Here is an 18,066-nt window from a genome sequence, read left to right as displayed (position 1 = left end):
TCCAGGTAAAGCTAACAAAGAAAAAGGCAAGAGAAAGGTAAGCGAACCAGTGATATTCAAAATTTATAATGTTTTCTAATAGGTTTAAATATTACTAAGTTTATTATTATTTCTCCAGCGAAAAACATAACATGGTTGCATACTGAATGAAAACTTGCCTAGAAGCGGGTGTTAGATTGGTCGACAGTAACTCAAAAATTCATTAATACATTTGTCAACCAATTGAGTTTTCTTTTCAGTAGTTTTCAGAAGTATTAAACGAACAAAGTTTAGATTCACGTCAACGCAATGCATATACTGCCATTATGCACATATCAAGTATGTACACTGTTGATGGAGATACGCGCATGATGTTAGTAAAACAATATTTTAGTGGGTGACGTTACCTCTAAAGACTCAAAAAGACAAGATTTAGAAATTCTAAAACCCTATAAAGTATCTTAAAATCGATAAAGCATTACCAAATTCAAATTTGCTTCCCGACTTGTTTCTTAGTTAAGAAAGGAGAAACGTTCGACGCGACGTACCTACTCATCTGACTTTATCACTCGTCTTCAGACTCATATTCAGCCACCATGAACAACTACATCGCACTACAGTCAATTTGTTTTATTTTGAAAACCTATCCAAAGACAGTACTGGCCAACCAGTGTTCAACCGGCCGACATAGGCTAGTCCGTCTGGAAGTACTGTTGCAAGATAGAAGCTAAAATTTATTATTCTTTTGGGTTGAGCCTTGAAAATCAAGCTGCCAAGCAGCTCCAACTCAACACCCCACAAAAAAAAAAAAAAAAAAAAAAAACTTCAATTCAACAAATATTTGCTTGAAATAACCAGAATCTTGGTTGTTTGGTTTTGACAGTTGACAGTTTAGGTAATATCAACCAAACTTTATAGTTTGATCTAAACGGATTTTACTTTTAAACAAACTGATTAATCTTATCTTATCTTATCTCACACTAACGCAGCCAATACTTGAAGGCATCCTGGAAAATGCCGATTGCTTAAATCGGTCATTTTTCTTGTCAACGGCCAGGCCAACTGCGCAGCATGTACCGCAGAGAGAATTCCAAAGAATTAAGTGGAATTAAAAATGATACTTAATTCCATTCAACTCATTGAAATCAAGGGGAAGGAAGAAAGCGTGGACCTCCCGTACCAAACGCTTCCCTTGAAGATATTGATTAATTTACAGATTACAAATTGTAGTCGTTGAAGGTATCTTTGCTAATAAAGGTTAAGTGATACTCCGGACCCTCGGGGATGAACTTATGGCATTAACCATAGTCTGGCTGCAATAGGCCAAGGTTATAGCGCCTTTTTTCGCTCTCTGAAAATTGAAAAATTCCGTCTACCTGGCATCATTTTAATTACTTAGTAAAAGAATAAAATTTAGAAATAATAACATTATGAATGCAGGAAAATCAAATAGATAAACGAGTGAAGTTATGAAACGACCTCACCGGCATTTGTTTCTTCGTCCATCCCAATAAATCCCGCCACTGAACAGCATTTTCGATTAAACTTGAAACAGTTTAAAGTCCTATTCGAAAGCTAGGTTTTGGGTGCCTCCGGGGCAGAACTTCATAAACCGCAAAAGTCACTACCGTATGCACAAGCGTAAATTCGGACCGCTTCCAGTAACAGTTGCCTCCAGTAATTCCGTCTGCATCCAAACATGTCTTACTTTAAAACAAACTGATTAAATCTTTTAAGTCAAACATTGAAACGTTTGAAACAAACTACTATTGTTTTTTAAAATAAACCAGAAATGAACGTTAAATGTAACCAAAAACGTTGTTTGCAACAACCAAGAAATTTATTGAAACAATTTTTGCAGTTTTAAACATACGTACGCATTGTCATTGCAGTTCAAAAACGGAAGTCTACCAACAGTATTCGGTTTTATTGTTGTTCTGTACGTCGCAAGTTGTGTGCTATATAGCGCAGCACTGTGCGATTACAGCTCACCGGTTCCGACTTAATTGCGACACACAGACAAGTCAAGAATAAAACCGAATATCGCAGGTCGATTACCACGGTGTTCAAGTGCATCAGCAATATCTTATAAGTGTATTTTGGAAGACGAGATAATTTCATGAAAATAAAAAGTTATAAATTATCATTAGTATTAAATTTATGTCAGCAACCTGTCGCTGATGACCCAAATCGACTGCTTCGGCTTACGATCCACCTCGAAATCATTCGGGTACGTCAGCTTGTACGGGTTCTCAACAGCCAGATTGTTACGATTTCGCCAGATCTCATCAAATAACGCCGCTCTGCTGGACCAAAGAAATAAACTGAAACTGAACTGTCGTTTTTGCCACCTCGAAAGTAGACTAATGACCACTCTTGTATCGGCTTCTGATCAGTTTAAAGGTTTTATCAGGCCAAAGTCTCGCCAGACTGTTTCTTTTTCTAGTACCGGCGCTGGGACTTCGAACGCCGTAAAACTAGACATCGACGATAAAAAAACATACGATAACCATCACGATGAACTGGCGAAAGGGAAATCCCAAATAATCCATCCAATCAATGGAAGTTCAAGCCCGAATAGTTCAATCGCTGGCCAAAGGATTTTGAAATTGTATGAACAGATGCTAATACTCTGGCGTTTGAACTCACACAAACTAAAAACGATGATGCCGAAACGCGACACGTCGGCCACATAGGCAAAGGCATCGTTACACTGGCCATCCTGAATATCCACCACCAGATTCATATCCAACGAGTCCTGCCTGACTTGATCCGGTAGCAGAACGTACGTCAACAGCACCTTGTCGGTGTGCAGGTCGAAGGACAAGCACTTTGAGTTGCTCCAGAATTGTTAGTGGGTCGATAACTCCGGCGTCCAGAACCCACAGTCGATCGCATTTTATCGACGTAAATTCGGTACAATGAAACCAACTTGCTACACTCCGGATTCGCAGAATCCAATTTTGGGGAGTGGTGTAGAAGCTCCAGTCCGGATGCGGACTGCAGGGAGCGCTGGGATAAACTCGCAGGAACACCAAGATTCCAGCGGGGAGTAGCGATTGATATATCGTTCCATGACGGAATATACCATCTGCATGACACCGAAAGGTCGTATGGCAAATCATGTGAAAAACGTGAGAAAACGGAATGAATAAATCTTTAATGAATCCAACCGAATTTTTGGTTGTTTTAAGCTAGCCGCATTTGTAAACGCAAACTAAGAACAAGTTAGTTTTGAACTATTTTTAAGGTTGGTATTTGCGTAACCATAAATTTAATTTATTTATGCCAACGGTTTAGGTTGATTTAAACTAGCACCTCAATTTGAATTCAGGTAACATTAACTGTATTTTGCAACCTAAATTTTGGTTGAAATAAACAAGATTATGGTTGAAAAAAGCAAACTTTTAGTTTGGATCAACTGATACTTAATTTGAAACAATGCGAGTTAATAAAGTTGAAATAATGTGGAAAAGTCGTTTCTTTCAACTAGATTAGTGAATTTAATTTAAACAAATTCCGATGTTAAAGTAATCAAAAATTTAGTTTGGGCTTCAACCAAGGGTAAGTCGCTGAGAACATTCCGTTCACTTCATTCATAGAAATTTTGTTCAGTCTGTGCCGCCGAGGTGCTGATCGTGTGAAACCAGTCAAACTCGGCTGCGCCCAGCGCCAGCCAGACTCTTGATCGCTTTGACAAAAACCTTGACAAAAACAAACATTGGCAGGGCTGCCAATTTCCAACACTTCAAAATTTAAATGTCAAATAGGTGGGCCACAGTGTGCCATAAACTGTGAAATGAATGTACCGCAATTGCAATCAATGAGGTAAGCTGTTCTCTAAACTGAGCCTGCCACAATGTTCTAAGCGACGTACCCTTGGCTTCAACCAAATTTATGGTTGTTTTAAACTAGCCACATTTTTCTCCGTGTACCCACACCTCTCTATCAGGTTTTAACGGTTTTAACGGTTTTACCGTGTATCAACAAATATCTGGCAACTCTGTTGGATTGGAATTAACCGGTAACTTGATTTCTTGTCCTCGCAGTTAGTTTTCTTTTTTTGTCTATCAGTCATTTGACAGATTTGCTATCCGATAAATTTCGCCTGGAGTTGACCGCTAAAGTGAGCGAAAAACCATTTTCATCGCAATCACTGTCGTCTTCTTCTGTTCTTTCCGTCACTAACGCTCTGGTCAGCGGAAAAAAGTTTAGTCACGGAAGGAAGATTATTGAGGGTGTCCTCGAGGAAAGCAGAAAATTTCCGAATAAAAGTGCAAGTGTGGCAAGTTTTCCAAGTGCGAGAATCCGTTACAATCGGTCATTTTCTTTTAGCTTAAGGTATTTTCATTGGCATATTAGTGGTTTCGTGAATGCGCAAGTTTTCACTACAGCCGTAATTTGCTGCCGCGGTGTGAAGGAAAAAAAGCTTACGACAAGAAAACCGACGGTGACGTGAGTTCGGTCGATCGGACGAAAGCGCAGGACGGCGAAAGCGAGCAAGGTGAAACCATTCCCAACAATTGCTCTACCTCCTATTTGCCAGGGTTTCTTCGGCTCGTCGTATAGAAAGTTGTGCACATTCTAAAGCACCGTTTGGTAATCGGCGAAACAAACGGCAAATATATCTAATAACATTCGATCGTTCCGCTTTCCCATTACTGCATTCTTTGGAAGCAGAAAAAACAGCGACAGTCAGCCTGAAATGGCCTCAACGACGGGTGTCGGTAAGTGTGTTTTTTTAATTTTAAGTAATGTGTTGCCGTATTATCTTATATTTGTATATGAAACCGGGTACGATAATACACGGTATACATTCGCCACAATTATGGAATCGATGAAAAAATACCTTAAATGTACCACCACCGAAAGGCAGGAGTGGAAAAATGAAAAACACCCCCTGTTGATTAATGCGGTACGTCTACGGTGTTACCTTTTACCTGAATAAAAATTGCTGATAAATGATAAATAGGTCGCACTAATCATCATTAAGATTTTTCTTCTCATAATCTCTATACCTACTATGAGAGCTCTGGTGCAAGAAAAAATATGCAACATTACTTTTTTGCTAAAACAATTCAAATATCATTTCTACGATTTCTTCAGCACGTTTTCTCACTTCAGAAACATTCATAGTGCTTATTCACAGCTGAAATGCATAAACAGGTTACACCCACATGTCAGCAAATAGACGCACCAGAATGCTGGCTGCAAAAGCGTACCTGGTTTATTGGATGATTAAGAACTTTAAGAAGTTTAAACTTGGTTGAATGCATAGAAAGAAACAGGTACGCAAAGATTTTTTTTGTATCTGCCGTGGAGCAATAATGAATATAATGAACATTGAGAACAAGCGTTAAATACATCCCGATATGTAGGTACCGGGAGACTCAGTCTTAAATAAAATTTTAATGTTGAAGAATGGTATTTTTACTAGACCAACTACAAAATTCTAAATTATGTATAAAGTATGTATGTTTTTTGAGAATCTTTGTCAATGTGAATACCTACGACAAACGGACTGTAAACATTACACAAATGTCTAATTGATTTAGCAATAATCATACTAATTCTTTATACAGCGATAATTTTAAACTAAAGCGCTGCTACTTTGAGAAAAATTGAATGTAAATACCCGGAACGGTAAAAAGGGTTAAACACATAAAATGACGTAAAAAAGCAAAGCAAAGCCTAGGTACTACATTCCGTTATCGAAATTTGACCTTCTGTTTTTATACGACAGACTTCGCTGCCAGTTACTACGATCCTATTGACTCTAACAGTCTATCCCAGTCGAGATTCGAACATACGGCTACTGGCTTATTAGACCAGCGCACGCTATGTCTGAAGGTACTTGTTATTTTACTTATATGCATCTCAGATTTCTCTTCACAGGATGTTAGTATTGGTCAAAGTTAAATTAATTTAAAGAAGGTCTTAAAATATTCTATCTTGGGTTTTTTACGAAGTTGAATTTTCAGGGTTATATAGTGGTCATCCTCCCTCAAGTGATCATATTCGTTGTAATCGACTACCTCCGATTTCAACTGAATTTGGTAGAATTGCTCATTCCGATCCCACATTCTTTGTCCCAAAGTTTTGTACGGATTGATCAATCTGGAGAAAAAATGGAGAAGCGTCACTGCTAGGGGGATTGATCAATCCATATAAAACTTTGGGAAATTGAATGTAGGGTCCGAATGAGCAATTATACCAGATTTGGTTGAAATCGGTGGTGGTCAATTACAACGGAAATGATCACTTGAGAGGGGATGGCCCCTAAATAACCTTGAAAATTGAATTTCGTAAAAAACCCAAGATAAAATATTTTAAGACCTTCTTTAAATTCACTGTTTTGACCAATACTAACATCCTGTGAAGAGGAATCTGTGGTGCCTGTAAGTTAAATAAATACCTTCGAACATAGCGTGCAGCGTCATACCATGAAATGACAAACTTTTCATAATTCTTCCTGAAAAGTATAGAATATACCGACGGAAGTAACGGTATCGTGCAAGTGAACTACACACTAGCCCAGATTACTCGATCGTATGATATAATCGAATGATACCGACTGGCACACTGGCGTACCCTGGCGTAAACAGAAGGTGGGATGCCGACCTATCAAAACAACTTTGCCCGAGTTAGGGCACCTCAGTGAACCTGAAACTGGATTTAAAATTAGACAAAATTCGACTTGGCATTAGATTTAAATTTAAACTTGGATTCGGACGTGGGATTGGAATTGAAATTCCGCTATAATCCGGTTATAATAGATTCTAAGGAGGAACGGTACACGTGCTTACTAAGCGTTTCTTCAATGATACTAAGTAAGGGAGTTAATTCTCTGCTCTTTCCCCTCCACGTCTTGCCTCCTTTGAGATACGATAAACATTTTTGTGTCATTACTTTCTTCTACCGTCCCTTGTAAAAACTACCGTTATCAAAAATTAATTCAAATTCGACAATTCAAGCTTGAAGTCTGGCATTAAATTTGATCGGAAGGTGGACTTTGATTTGAACTTAAAATTGAGCTTGAAATTTAAATTAAATTAACTTGAAAATAGACATAGAATAAGACTTTATTTTGGTATGCAATTTCACATGAAATCGGAGTTAATTTTGGACCAATTTGGATTTCAAATAGAATTAAAGATGGACTTTAAATTGAATTTAAAATTGAACACGAAGCTGGACTTAAATTTGGACTTTAAATTAAACGAGAAATTGAACTTTAAACAGGATATAAAATTAAGCTTGAATTGAACGTGAAGTTTGACTTGAAATTGGCATAAAATTGTACCTGAAATTTAACTTTGTTTTGGACTAATATAGACTTGAAACTTTACTTTATATTAAACTGTACAAGTGACTGAGAGGCAAAGGGGCCCCGAGTAAGATCGGGTAATCAGCTAGTCAACGATAATTCGATTAAAGTTGGACTTTAATTGAACTAGAATTTAGACTTGAAATTAAACTTGAAAATTTAAATTAAAAAAAATTAAATTAGCAGCTTTACTTCAAATTGAACTGGAAGTTGCTTAAACGGGAAACTAGCAGTCATTAACTTTTCGTCGAAAAGCCCAATTTCGGAAGCAGTTTTTGGACCCAAAAGCGGGGTTCTGTTTATAAAAATGTAAATACTGCGTTCTTCTTGTCAATCTGAACTGAACACACAAAACAAAAAAACTGGTTATGAAATTTGCAGAATTATTGACGACTAATTTCCCCTTAAAGCCGAAATTGGATATGAACGGTAAGAGGACTTGAAATGGGCCATGAAATTTGACATTAAGCTTGAAATTTTACTTGACTTAACATTGAACTTACAGTTTGATTTGAGACTGGATCTATTTATTACCTAGGGTTTATTTCTTATTCCCGTCGTAGTAAGGAAACCCACTCAAATTTTCATCATTTTTTAGGTGAATTTAATGAATACTCTAAAAGTTCTGCTGCTGATTTGACTCAAACACACTTACCTTCCGATCCGTGCTCTTAGAATTCAGTAAAAAACGTTTGTTAAGGCATTTTATTCAAATTACGCAACTGGCTTTATTTCTTAAATTCGTCATACCGTTTTAAAATCCGTCCATCTGCAAAACTTCTGCTGCAGGTCATGCAAGTTTTCCCGGCCGCAGAATAACGATAATGCGTTGCGTGGGTTATTTTAATTTAATGGATGACGGAAATTGAAACGATTAGTTGACAAACGTAGGAAATTTGGCTGCTAGGAATTCTTTAATGAAAAATGGCATTTAAATAAATCTCAGCTCACTTTGATTGACTGCGTCAACAAACCAAAATATTAGGGAATAACTAATTTTGCATTGTGTGTCATAAAAATCGCTAATATTTTTAATAATTTGTGTTGGATAGGACGGGAATAGGCAATTATGAAGAAGCAGCAACATACCCTAGTTAAATTATTCATCGCCAAAAATAAAATAATATTGAAATCTCCGATTACACCGAAAAAAATATATTTTACATTAAATTTTATAGAGAAGATAGGGCACATGGCATAGCGTACCCCAGCCTAGGCCCATCAGGGCTTAGCATAGTTCGAATCGAACATCCAAAAAGATCGTGATATCGTCTTCCGTTAGCTCTCTCGATGTTTTAAGAATTCGCCGCCTAAATCCAAATGGCTGAATCCAACAACTGTCACAGGTGTTTCTTACGAAACAGAGTTTACATTTTAAACCGATCGGTTTCGGGAAATGTGTTTTCCATCATAGTGGTGATAGTAAGAACTATAAGTGTTGTGTACCGTTACACTAAATGTATATGTTTGTATGTTCCACCATAACTCCAGAACGCCTTGACCGATATCCACCAAACTTGGCACACATATTCCTTGATATAAGGGAATCAGCACTGGGGGCTGATGAAAGGGGGGAGGTCATAACTCCGAAATGCCTGGACGGTTCTTCACCAAACTTGGCATACATGTTCTTTGACATAAGGGAATCAGCACTAAAGGGGTTGACAAAAGGGAAGGGAGGTACATAACAGGGGAAGGCCCTGACTCCGAAACGCCTGGACGGTTCTGCATCAAACTTGGCACGTATATTCCTTGACATAAAGGAATGAGAATTGAAGGGGTTGACAAAAGGGGAGGCCCTAACAAGGGGCTAAGCAAAAGTGGACGCGTTTCTCTTGCATTTAATCCGATTGCAGTTGTGCAAATAACTTTGAGAAAAGAGGGGGTTCCACCGAAGAGGAATATATGGTAAAAAAGACCTTTGGTTAGTTTCTATTATAGTGATTTTCATAGAGCAAACCAATGCCTAATTAGCTACGTGACAGAAGAGGGAGCTGACTGGGAAAGAATCGACAAGTAGGGGGACGAAGAACGTGAGTATGAATGTATGTTTCGCCATAGTTCCGGAACTTCTGGACTGTTCTTCATTAAACGTCGTTTGTCAAATACATGTCTTTTGGCGTAAAAAATTAGCGCAGGGGGTTGACAAAAAAGGGAGATGGTCTCTTACAAGGGAAAAGAAAGGTTCAAATGGGTAAAGGGGTACGTTTCTCTTGAAATTTGAACGATAGCAGTTGTTCAAGTTGCTGGATTTCTGAAAAAAGAGGGGATAGGGTGGCTGTTAACAAAGGGAAGGTTCAAAAGCGGTTTTTGTCGATTTATAGGGATTACCGAGAAGAAGTCAGATTTACAAGGGGCTGGGGGACAACATGAAGAAAACTGACAAAGAGAGTAGACACATTAAAATGAAAAAAGGTTTTTTGTTTTTTGCATTATGAGAGTTTTCGTTACAGTAACAGATGTACAAGTGACTGAGAGGCAAAGGGGCCCCGAGTAAGATCGGGTAATCAGCTAGTCAACGATAATTCGACTAAGTAGACACTGTTGAACCGCAGTTCGAAGCTCGCAGAACCGGGAGCATCATTACCAACAGACTATTCCAGTTTTATTTTGTTCTGCAATTAGTAACCAAACGAATTTTTCTGGACAACTTTGTCGTAAACATTTTCTGAACAGCTTTGCTAAAATCGTCAAATTTGGAAGGCTAGGTATTTCGTTTAGTTTAACCATTTCGTGTGTCGTTTAGTTTAAATCTATACTTATAAAAATGGATTTCTGTCTGTCTGTCCGTATGTTCCTTATAGACTCGGAAACTACTGAACCATCGGCGTGAAAATTTGCATGCGGGGTTTTTGGGGCCAGGGAAGGTTCTTATGATAGTTAGAGATACAAATGAAACACAAATTTCTGAATAACTAGAGAACTAATCAAGCAAATGGAACTAAATTTGGCATGTGGGTGATTTTGGAGGCAAGAAATTTTTCTATGGTGAATTGAGATTCCTCCCCTCTTTGGGAGAGGAATTATGACCCCTTCCCCCTGTAAGAGTGGGGCTCCCATACAAATGAAATACAAATTTCCTCATAACTTGAGAACTAATCAAGCAAATGCAACCGAATGTAGCATGTGGGGGTTTTCGGAGGCAGAAATATTTTCTATGGTGAATTACCCCTTCCCCTTTTAAGAGGGGGGCTCTCATACAAATGAAATACAAGTTTCCTCTTATCTTGACAACTAATCAAGCAAATGGAACCAAATTTTGCATGTGGGGATTTGTGGAGGCAGGAATTTTTTCTACGGAGAATTAAGACCCCTGCCTTCTTTGAGAAGGGGGGATCCCATACAAATGAAGTACAAATTTCCTCATAACTCGAGAACTAATTAAGCAAATGGAACCAAATTTGGCATGTGGGGGACTTTGGTGGCATGAATTTATTTTATGATAGTTTGAGACCCCTCACCCCTGTCGTAGGGGGATAAGGGCTCTCACTCAACCGTACTCGAGAAATTTGAGAATTTTCCATAAAACATTAGTCAAAAACAAGACCACCAAAAACTATCTATAACAATACTAGGTGATTCAGGACGAGACGACTGCAGGCCACGAGTATTACCGGCGACCCGCAGTCGGAACCGCCCCTACAGAAATCACCTTTGTCTAGGTTTATTTGTTTTCTTAGGTCTACTGACTTCCATTACTTTCCCTCAGTTGGGTTTGAACGAGCGACAGCGAGTAATGACAGGATCACCCCTGCGAAATGGTACATTCCACATAAAGGTTTTCCGTGAAATTGTACAATCCGCGTAAAGTTTTTCGTGAAATGGTATTTATCACGACGAATATTACTATCCGCTTTATTTTATCTTGCTAAACAATGGAGTTGTTTTCTACTTTACTGTGAGGAAAAATGGCAAATTTGTATATTAAACTACCCATGGTTTCATAGTTACGTAACTGCAAAATTGAATGAGGTTGAACTCCTCAACAACTGGTGCAAAATTCGAGATTGCGACAAAGGTCACGATTTATGTACAACACAGGTTAATTTGTGGCAATACGAAGTTTATCGGGTCAGCTTGTGAATTATATAATTGAAATGTTATTAGAGCAAAACCGATATAGTAACGGAAAATAGCACTGTTATACCGCTAAACCAGTAAAGCATCCGTGTATTTGGGGTGTTCTCGTTTGTGAAACAAATTTGTTCAAAAAACTCCCGCAAGTTCTTTTTTGGAAAGAGGGAGTAAGTGTCTGATGCGAAGAATGATTAATTGGATGCAGTGGAAACTGGATTAATTTCTATATATGAACTAAATATACCTATATTCGGTTGTGCAATGACAGGTGAAACTAGAACCAAAACCTGGGTTTGTATTAATTTTAATATAGAATTAATTAGCAATATTTGATCGATACGTAAAGACGTATACGTAGAAGAATTAAATAGAAACAATCTGAAAAGAATATCTTTGTAACAATTCATTGTGTTAAACGAAATGAATTATTTGTTCGATTAATCGATAAGCGGTTTGCGTAAAATTTGTGTGTATTGAACTATAATCTTCACCGCTAGGACCTTCGTTGAAACATGTGCTTTACCGTCCTCCAAACTTGGCATGGCGGTAATAGCAGGAAGCTTAATATACATTAGTTTAATTTGACACAACCGTCTTTGAACTTGTACTTTTCAGTGGTACCGCGAAATTTTCGCCTCCTGGAGGAACTAGAGGCTGGACAGAAAGGTGTTGGCGATGGCACTATTTCCTGGGGCTTGGAAAATGACGACGATATGACACTCACTCATTGGACAGGCATGATTATTGGTCCACCTAGAGTAAGTACCATGCGGTGGCAGACAAGCTTTATTTATACAAAAAACCTGATTTCTTTTCCTGCAGACACCATACGAAAATAGAATGTACTCGCTGAAAGTTGAGTGTGGCGAGCGCTACCCCGATGATCCGCCAACTTTAAAGTTTTTGTCAAAGATTAACATAAACTGCATTAATAGTCAAAATGGCGTGGTATGTTGGGAGAGTACTTTTAATTTTTTTTACATCGTCTAAAACATTTTTTTTCTGTTTTTAGGTCGATCAGCGATTGGTACCTGTGCTGAACAGATGGAACCGTGACTACACTATCAAGACAATTCTTCAAGAAATTCGTAGGATTATGACGTTAAAGGAGAACTTGAAGTTAACACAGCCACCAGAAGGAAGCTGCTTCTAGTGGTCTCAATAAAACTACACTGGACAGAAAGAAGGTCGCGAGCTTTGCTCTTAATGCTCTATTTTACGTCATCGTCGTCGTCGTGGTCACTATCATGATTTGTATGCGTGCGTGATCGTTCGCTTTCTGCTCTACAGATACACCTGAAAAAAAAAAACAGACAGAAATTCTGCGTAGAAAAAATATCTACCAGAATAGTAAATACGCTATTATAAAACAATAGTCACTATTAAAACTATATCGCTACTCTTGTTGCTATTAATTCTGATGTTTTCCTATACGTTCATTTAATTTAGAAGATTAAAGCAAATACATCCAAAAGATCAGAGATAACAAACAACACTACGAGCACTTTTAGAAAGCTAACTCTTTTTCTATCAAGAACACAATGCGAAAAGAGATTGAATACGATGGAAGAAATATCTGTTTTCAATTCAGTTAGGACACTTCCGGGAGGGGGATTTTAATTATGGATTTAAACCAAATGGGAGAACAACTTGAAATGAGTAGTCGTCAAAAAGAACGGAAACAATAAACATTACTATTATTGAGTATGATTCAACGGCTTCTATCATATTGGTTTGGCGAGGAAGAAAATCCATAGTTCTTACTGGGTACCAAGTTATATGTAAAATATCACCGGTGTTGAAGTTTTTTTTTCGCTGCAGTTTTTGTCGCGGGTTAGTGCATAGTTTGCCTACTTTCAGGGAGTTCTTTTGTTATATTTTTTGTGTCATCATGATACAAACAGTGAAATAGGTTACAAGAACTTGGCAGATAACTCTCAGTACGTAGATTGTTACATGCTACAAAAAGCTGCTTTAACTAGAAAATTTAAGAATAAACAACAAATAATATTCGAGGATAGCTACCCGTATTTATATCATTTAGAAGCAAGGTACACTTGATTTCCTTGCAGGTGGAAAATTTGTAGGAAACTGCTGCGTAAATATTTGTAAGAGAAATAATCTGCATTCCATCTCTCTCTCTATCCTATTTGAATAACGAACTTTCCTTTATTGGTGTAGCGAAGAACTGAAATGCGGGAAAGTTGAGTAGTAAGCTAAATAACATAAACCTAAACGAATGAAGCACTCAATGTAAGAATGATTTGAAATGACGTTCGTTGAAGACTAGTTTTCGTCCACGGTTTATCGGTTTACAACAGTGGTGTAATGCAAATAAAATCGTGGAACAAACAAGAACAGGAAAACAAATACATTGAGAGAAAATAAAAAGCTTTTGTTCTTTCAAAAACTTAAAATGGCATATGAAGGTGAGTAAAGATCTTAATTACAAAAAACGTTTTTTTTTTATTTCATCCGAAGTGAGATATCAGTGTTTTTATTTTTTACAAAAGCAGGTCAAAAACCGTCTCATAAAGCATTTTTAACGTTTGAATTTCGCTAGAAAAACTAATAATATAAAGGACTTCTGAAAACTGGTACTTAACTGAGACTATCTGCTTTTCGCTTCTCCCACTTTCGCACCTTCCACTATCTGAATTCTATTTGTAACATACTTTTTACTATAGAAGCCGTCTCCATTCAATTCGGTTAACCATAACCGGCTAACCAACGCGCGTTTTTGAAACCATCAAGAGTTGTCTCACGCGCTCACGTCCGTGCTAAAGCTTGAGTCATTTATCTGGATGAAAAAAAACGGATCTATCCCAGAACCATGTTAACTCATTATGACCCGGGTATACCTAAATTTGGACCAAATGAAGTGAAACTGTGTAATCCATTATATTATGGCTCGAATGTGTCGGGAAACTTAAAATCGTCATTTGGAATGGTTTCAAGGCGAAAATATCGCAATTTTTATATTTCATATCCTTAGTTTCAAACAGATAAATTACAAGAAGAAACTAATTCTAATTTTGGCCCACTCTAAATCAGAAATAGGTCCCACCTGCTGGAGTCATTCTGCATTAAGACGGCTTATTCAAAGATTGACTCAGGCGACTTAGCTCTTGGAAGGAGATTCTCTAAACCCCTGGTAAGTGTAAGTGATGTTGCTTGCCGACCAATTCCCTTTTGGCCCTTCATACAAGAGTTGGGAAGCATGACCGATCGTTGAATATGTACAAATCTTTTTGACATGATATGCTCATTGCTATGAACGGATGTTCTGCTAAGGCGGTGGTAGTACCATATATTCATATATTCATTCTAAATCAGAAATAGGTCCACTCAAGATCATGTTGAATCCAAAGATCAAAAAAGGCTTTGGCAAAAACGATATAATATTTAATAAAAGTTTGGTTGTGAAACATCCATAGTTTTTGACGTGTTTATTAAACTAGCACTACCAAATTACTACCAACGACTCGTCTCATTGTACTCTACCTTTTGAGCAAACAACAATCAAAATACAGCTTTTAGAATGTTTTGTAGGAAATGTGTTCGAAAAACCTGCTCGAAAAAGTTTTCTGGAATGTTTTGGGATTGATTTTTTTGTCTATCAAATAAAATAGAAAAAGGCAGTAAAATGCATATAACCTTAGTTTTGGACTTCTATTTCATTACACAGAGGAATTTTAGGTAAAATAATTTACTCGAAAAATTTTACATAAATTTCTACAAACTCGTCGTTTGCCCCGGTTGTGAAACAGTGAAGTTCTCCGGTTATGAAAAATTCAGAAAAACGATTATTCAAGGTCACAAACATTTTCAACACACTTTTCAGGCACATGAGAGCCAAATCCGCATATTTGAGATCTCGAACTTTCTGTTTTTACTTACATTGATTACAATTGTACAATGTAATATTTTATTTTCATTTCATATTTCTTTATTTTCTTCTTTATGTTTATTTTCTTTTATGGATTTTTCGAAGTGTTTCACAACCGGGGACACTTCGTTTTGATCAAAAAATTCTATGTCTCCCAATTTCGCTATAACTTTTTTGTTTCAAGCAAAAAATATATGCTGTCTTTAGCATAAACATACGTAAGTCTTCTAAGCAGTTACTGAGTTGTTGACGGACATTGCGATCATCTCGGACCCATACCGCATCCCTGCCGGAAACGGTAACTGGGTCTCGGATAGGTCCGGGATGGCGGCTATATGGACGACAAGCAGGTTCCCGGTTCAAGAGGTTGTGTCAACTGCAGACGAGGGATTTGCGGTTGCCAAAGTGGGTGGAGTGTTCTACTGCATCTGTTATGCTCCGCCGAGTTGGTCGATCGAGCAGTTTACGCGGATGGTAGACCGAGTATCAGTTGCGCTGACTGGTCTAAGGTCGGTGGTTGTGGCGGGCGACTTTAACGCTTGGGCGGTTGAGTGGGGAAGTCGTCGCACGAACCATAGGGGTCGGATTCTGCTTGAGGCTCTGGCAAAGCTCAACGTAGACCTGGCCAACGTCGGCACCACAAGTACCTTCAGCAGGAATGGTGCAGAGTCTATTATCGACGTGACATTCGGCGGCCCGGGTCTGATAGGAGACTGGAGGGTAGACAATGGCTACACTCACAGTGACCATCAGGCGGTCCGCTATGGTGTTGGTCAGATAACGAGGCGGCAGGCGGCGGGTAGAGCCAACACTCCAACCACCCGTGGGTGGAAGACATCATACTTCGATCCTGAAGTATTTGTGGAAGCGATCCGAAGAGAGTGCGGTGATCGCGATATGCCCGATCCGAACGCTGATCATTTGGTTGAGGTGCTGTCGGGAGCGTATGACGTCACCATGCCTAGGAAAAGCCGACCTAGGTATGGTAGGTCACCGGTTTACTGGTGGACAGAAGAAATTGCGGAACTCCGCGGAGCCTGCTTTCGTGCAAGGAGAATTATGCAAAAAGCTCGTTCGGACGAGGGCAGAGCAGAATGTCGAGTAGCACTAGTTGCTGCACGCGCAGCGCTTAAGAGTGGGATAATAGCTAGCAAGCGAGCCTGCTTTGAAAGGTTATGTGCCAGTGCCAATGCGAACCCGTGTGGTGATGCCTACAGAATCGTAATGGCAAAGGCCAAGGGCGTGATGGCACCCGCAGAGCGATCGCCAGAGATGCTGGAGCGGATCATTGAGGGCCTCTTTCCGCGACACGAGCCAAGGCCCTGGCTTCAGGCCGCTGAGTCGTCCCACGGCCGACGTTCCAGTATCTCAGACCATAGCGTAGGATGGTCGGTCTCCGTGCCGAATATCCAAAGTAACGTGGGCGACGGTGGTTTAGAGGTCGGGGAGGAAGTAACGGTTACGAACGAGGAACTCATTGAGATCGCTAAATCCCTAAAGGTGAGCAAGGCACCGGGACCAGACGGAATCCCGAATATGGCCCTTAAAGCGGCTATTCTGGAGGCTCCCGAATTATTCGGGGCAGTAATGAGTAGATGCCTGGAAGCTGGCAACTTCCCGGCAGATGGAAACGACAGAATCTGGTCCTATTGCCGAAGCCGGGAAAACCTCCGGGTGTCCCCTCGTCATATAGGCCGATCTGTCTGCTCGATACTGCCGGCAAGGTGCTGGAAAGGGTTATCGTACAGTACACTGAGGGTACAAACGGTCTGTCAAGGAACCAATTCGGCTTCCGAAAAGGCAAATCTACGGTGGATGCCATCTTGTCTGTCACTAAGACAGCCGAGGTGGCGATCCAGCGCAAGAGGACAGGTATTCGCTATTGCGCAGTTGTCACGCTCGACGTGAGAAATGCGTTTAATAGCGCTAGCTGGGACTCCATAGCCAACTCGCTTCGGAACGTCCAAGTGCCGGTGTCGCTGTACAGGATCTTGGAAAATTATTTCCAGAATCGTGTGCTATGCTACAACACGGAGGAGGGTCAGAAGTGCGTTCCAATCAACGCAGGGGTTCCGCAAGGTTCCATACTGGACCCGGTGTTGTGGAACGTCATGTATGACGAGGTGTTGAAGCTAAAGTTCCCGGTAGGGGTGGTGTTTGTCGGCTTTGCGGATGACATCACCCTGGAAGTCTATGGTGAATCTATCAGAGAGGTTGAGTTGACTGCTGCCCACTCTATAAGCATTGTTGAAGATTGGATGCGATCCAGGAAACTGGAGCCAGCGCATCATAAAACGGAGGTTATCGTGGTGAACAACCGCAAGTCGATACAGCAAGCAAAGATCAGCGTCGGGGACTGCACTATTTCGTCAACGCGGTCCTTAAAACTTCTGGGAGTCATGGTCGACGACAAGCTCAAGTTCGGGAACCACGTCGACTATGCCTGCAAGAAGGCTTTCACAGCTATTTCGGCATTGTCTCGTATGATGTCTAATAGCTCTGCGGTATATGGCAGCAAGCGAAGGTTATTAGCTAACTTCGCCTGCAATGACGGATCTTGGTAGCAACATGTTCAATGAACCTGGAAATACTAAGAACCTGAGCAGAGGGTCCAAAGCCCCTAAGAAGGATGGTTTTAATAGCTGTTATCCATGGCTATCACGTAAAAATCTAAATGGATAAACCCCTAATCCAAGGTGTCATGCGACCCGTGCCGAGGGATGAATGGTGGAGGGGGTTCTAGAAATACTCAGCCGCTAACGGAGCCTGTGGAGTACCAGGGCACCCTCCACAG

At 39.6% G+C, this 18,066-nt stretch overlaps 1 protein-coding gene across 1 annotated transcript; it reads left to right on the top strand.

The window, feature by feature from the left end:
* The first annotated feature begins 4,137 nt into the window (after positions 1-4,137).
* Positions 4,138-13,811, top strand: LOC128734434 (ubiquitin-conjugating enzyme E2 variant 1). The gene is made up of 4 exons (XM_053828636.1): positions 4,138-4,706; positions 11,999-12,141; positions 12,206-12,331; positions 12,396-13,811. The coding sequence occupies exons 1-4, from the start codon at positions 4,685-4,687 to the stop codon at positions 12,534-12,536; spliced, it is 432 nt and encodes a 143-aa protein (XP_053684611.1). The 5' UTR covers positions 4,138-4,684; the 3' UTR covers positions 12,537-13,811.
* The last annotated feature ends 4,255 nt before the right edge of the window (positions 13,812-18,066 follow it).

The sequence above is a fragment of the Sabethes cyaneus genome, chromosome 2, assembly GCF_943734655.1.
Source record: "Sabethes cyaneus chromosome 2, idSabCyanKW18_F2, whole genome shotgun sequence".
Taxonomy (NCBI): domain Eukaryota; kingdom Metazoa; phylum Arthropoda; class Insecta; order Diptera; family Culicidae; genus Sabethes; species Sabethes cyaneus.
The sequence above is the reverse complement of the archived record's forward strand: the minus strand, read 5'-3'. Positions and strand labels throughout refer to the sequence as shown.

Excerpts from the sequence above, each read along its gene's own strand:
- LOC128734434 (XM_053828636.1), top strand. The coding sequence starts at position 4,685 with ATGGCCTCAACGACGGGTGTCG. Across the intron at positions 12,142-12,205 it reads TGATTATTGGTCCACCTAGA|ACACCATACGAAAATAGAAT; the intron begins GTAAGTACCATG and ends CTTTTCCTGCAG. Across the intron at positions 12,332-12,395 it reads TTAATAGTCAAAATGGCGTG|GTCGATCAGCGATTGGTACC; the intron begins GTATGTTGGGAG and ends TTCTGTTTTTAG.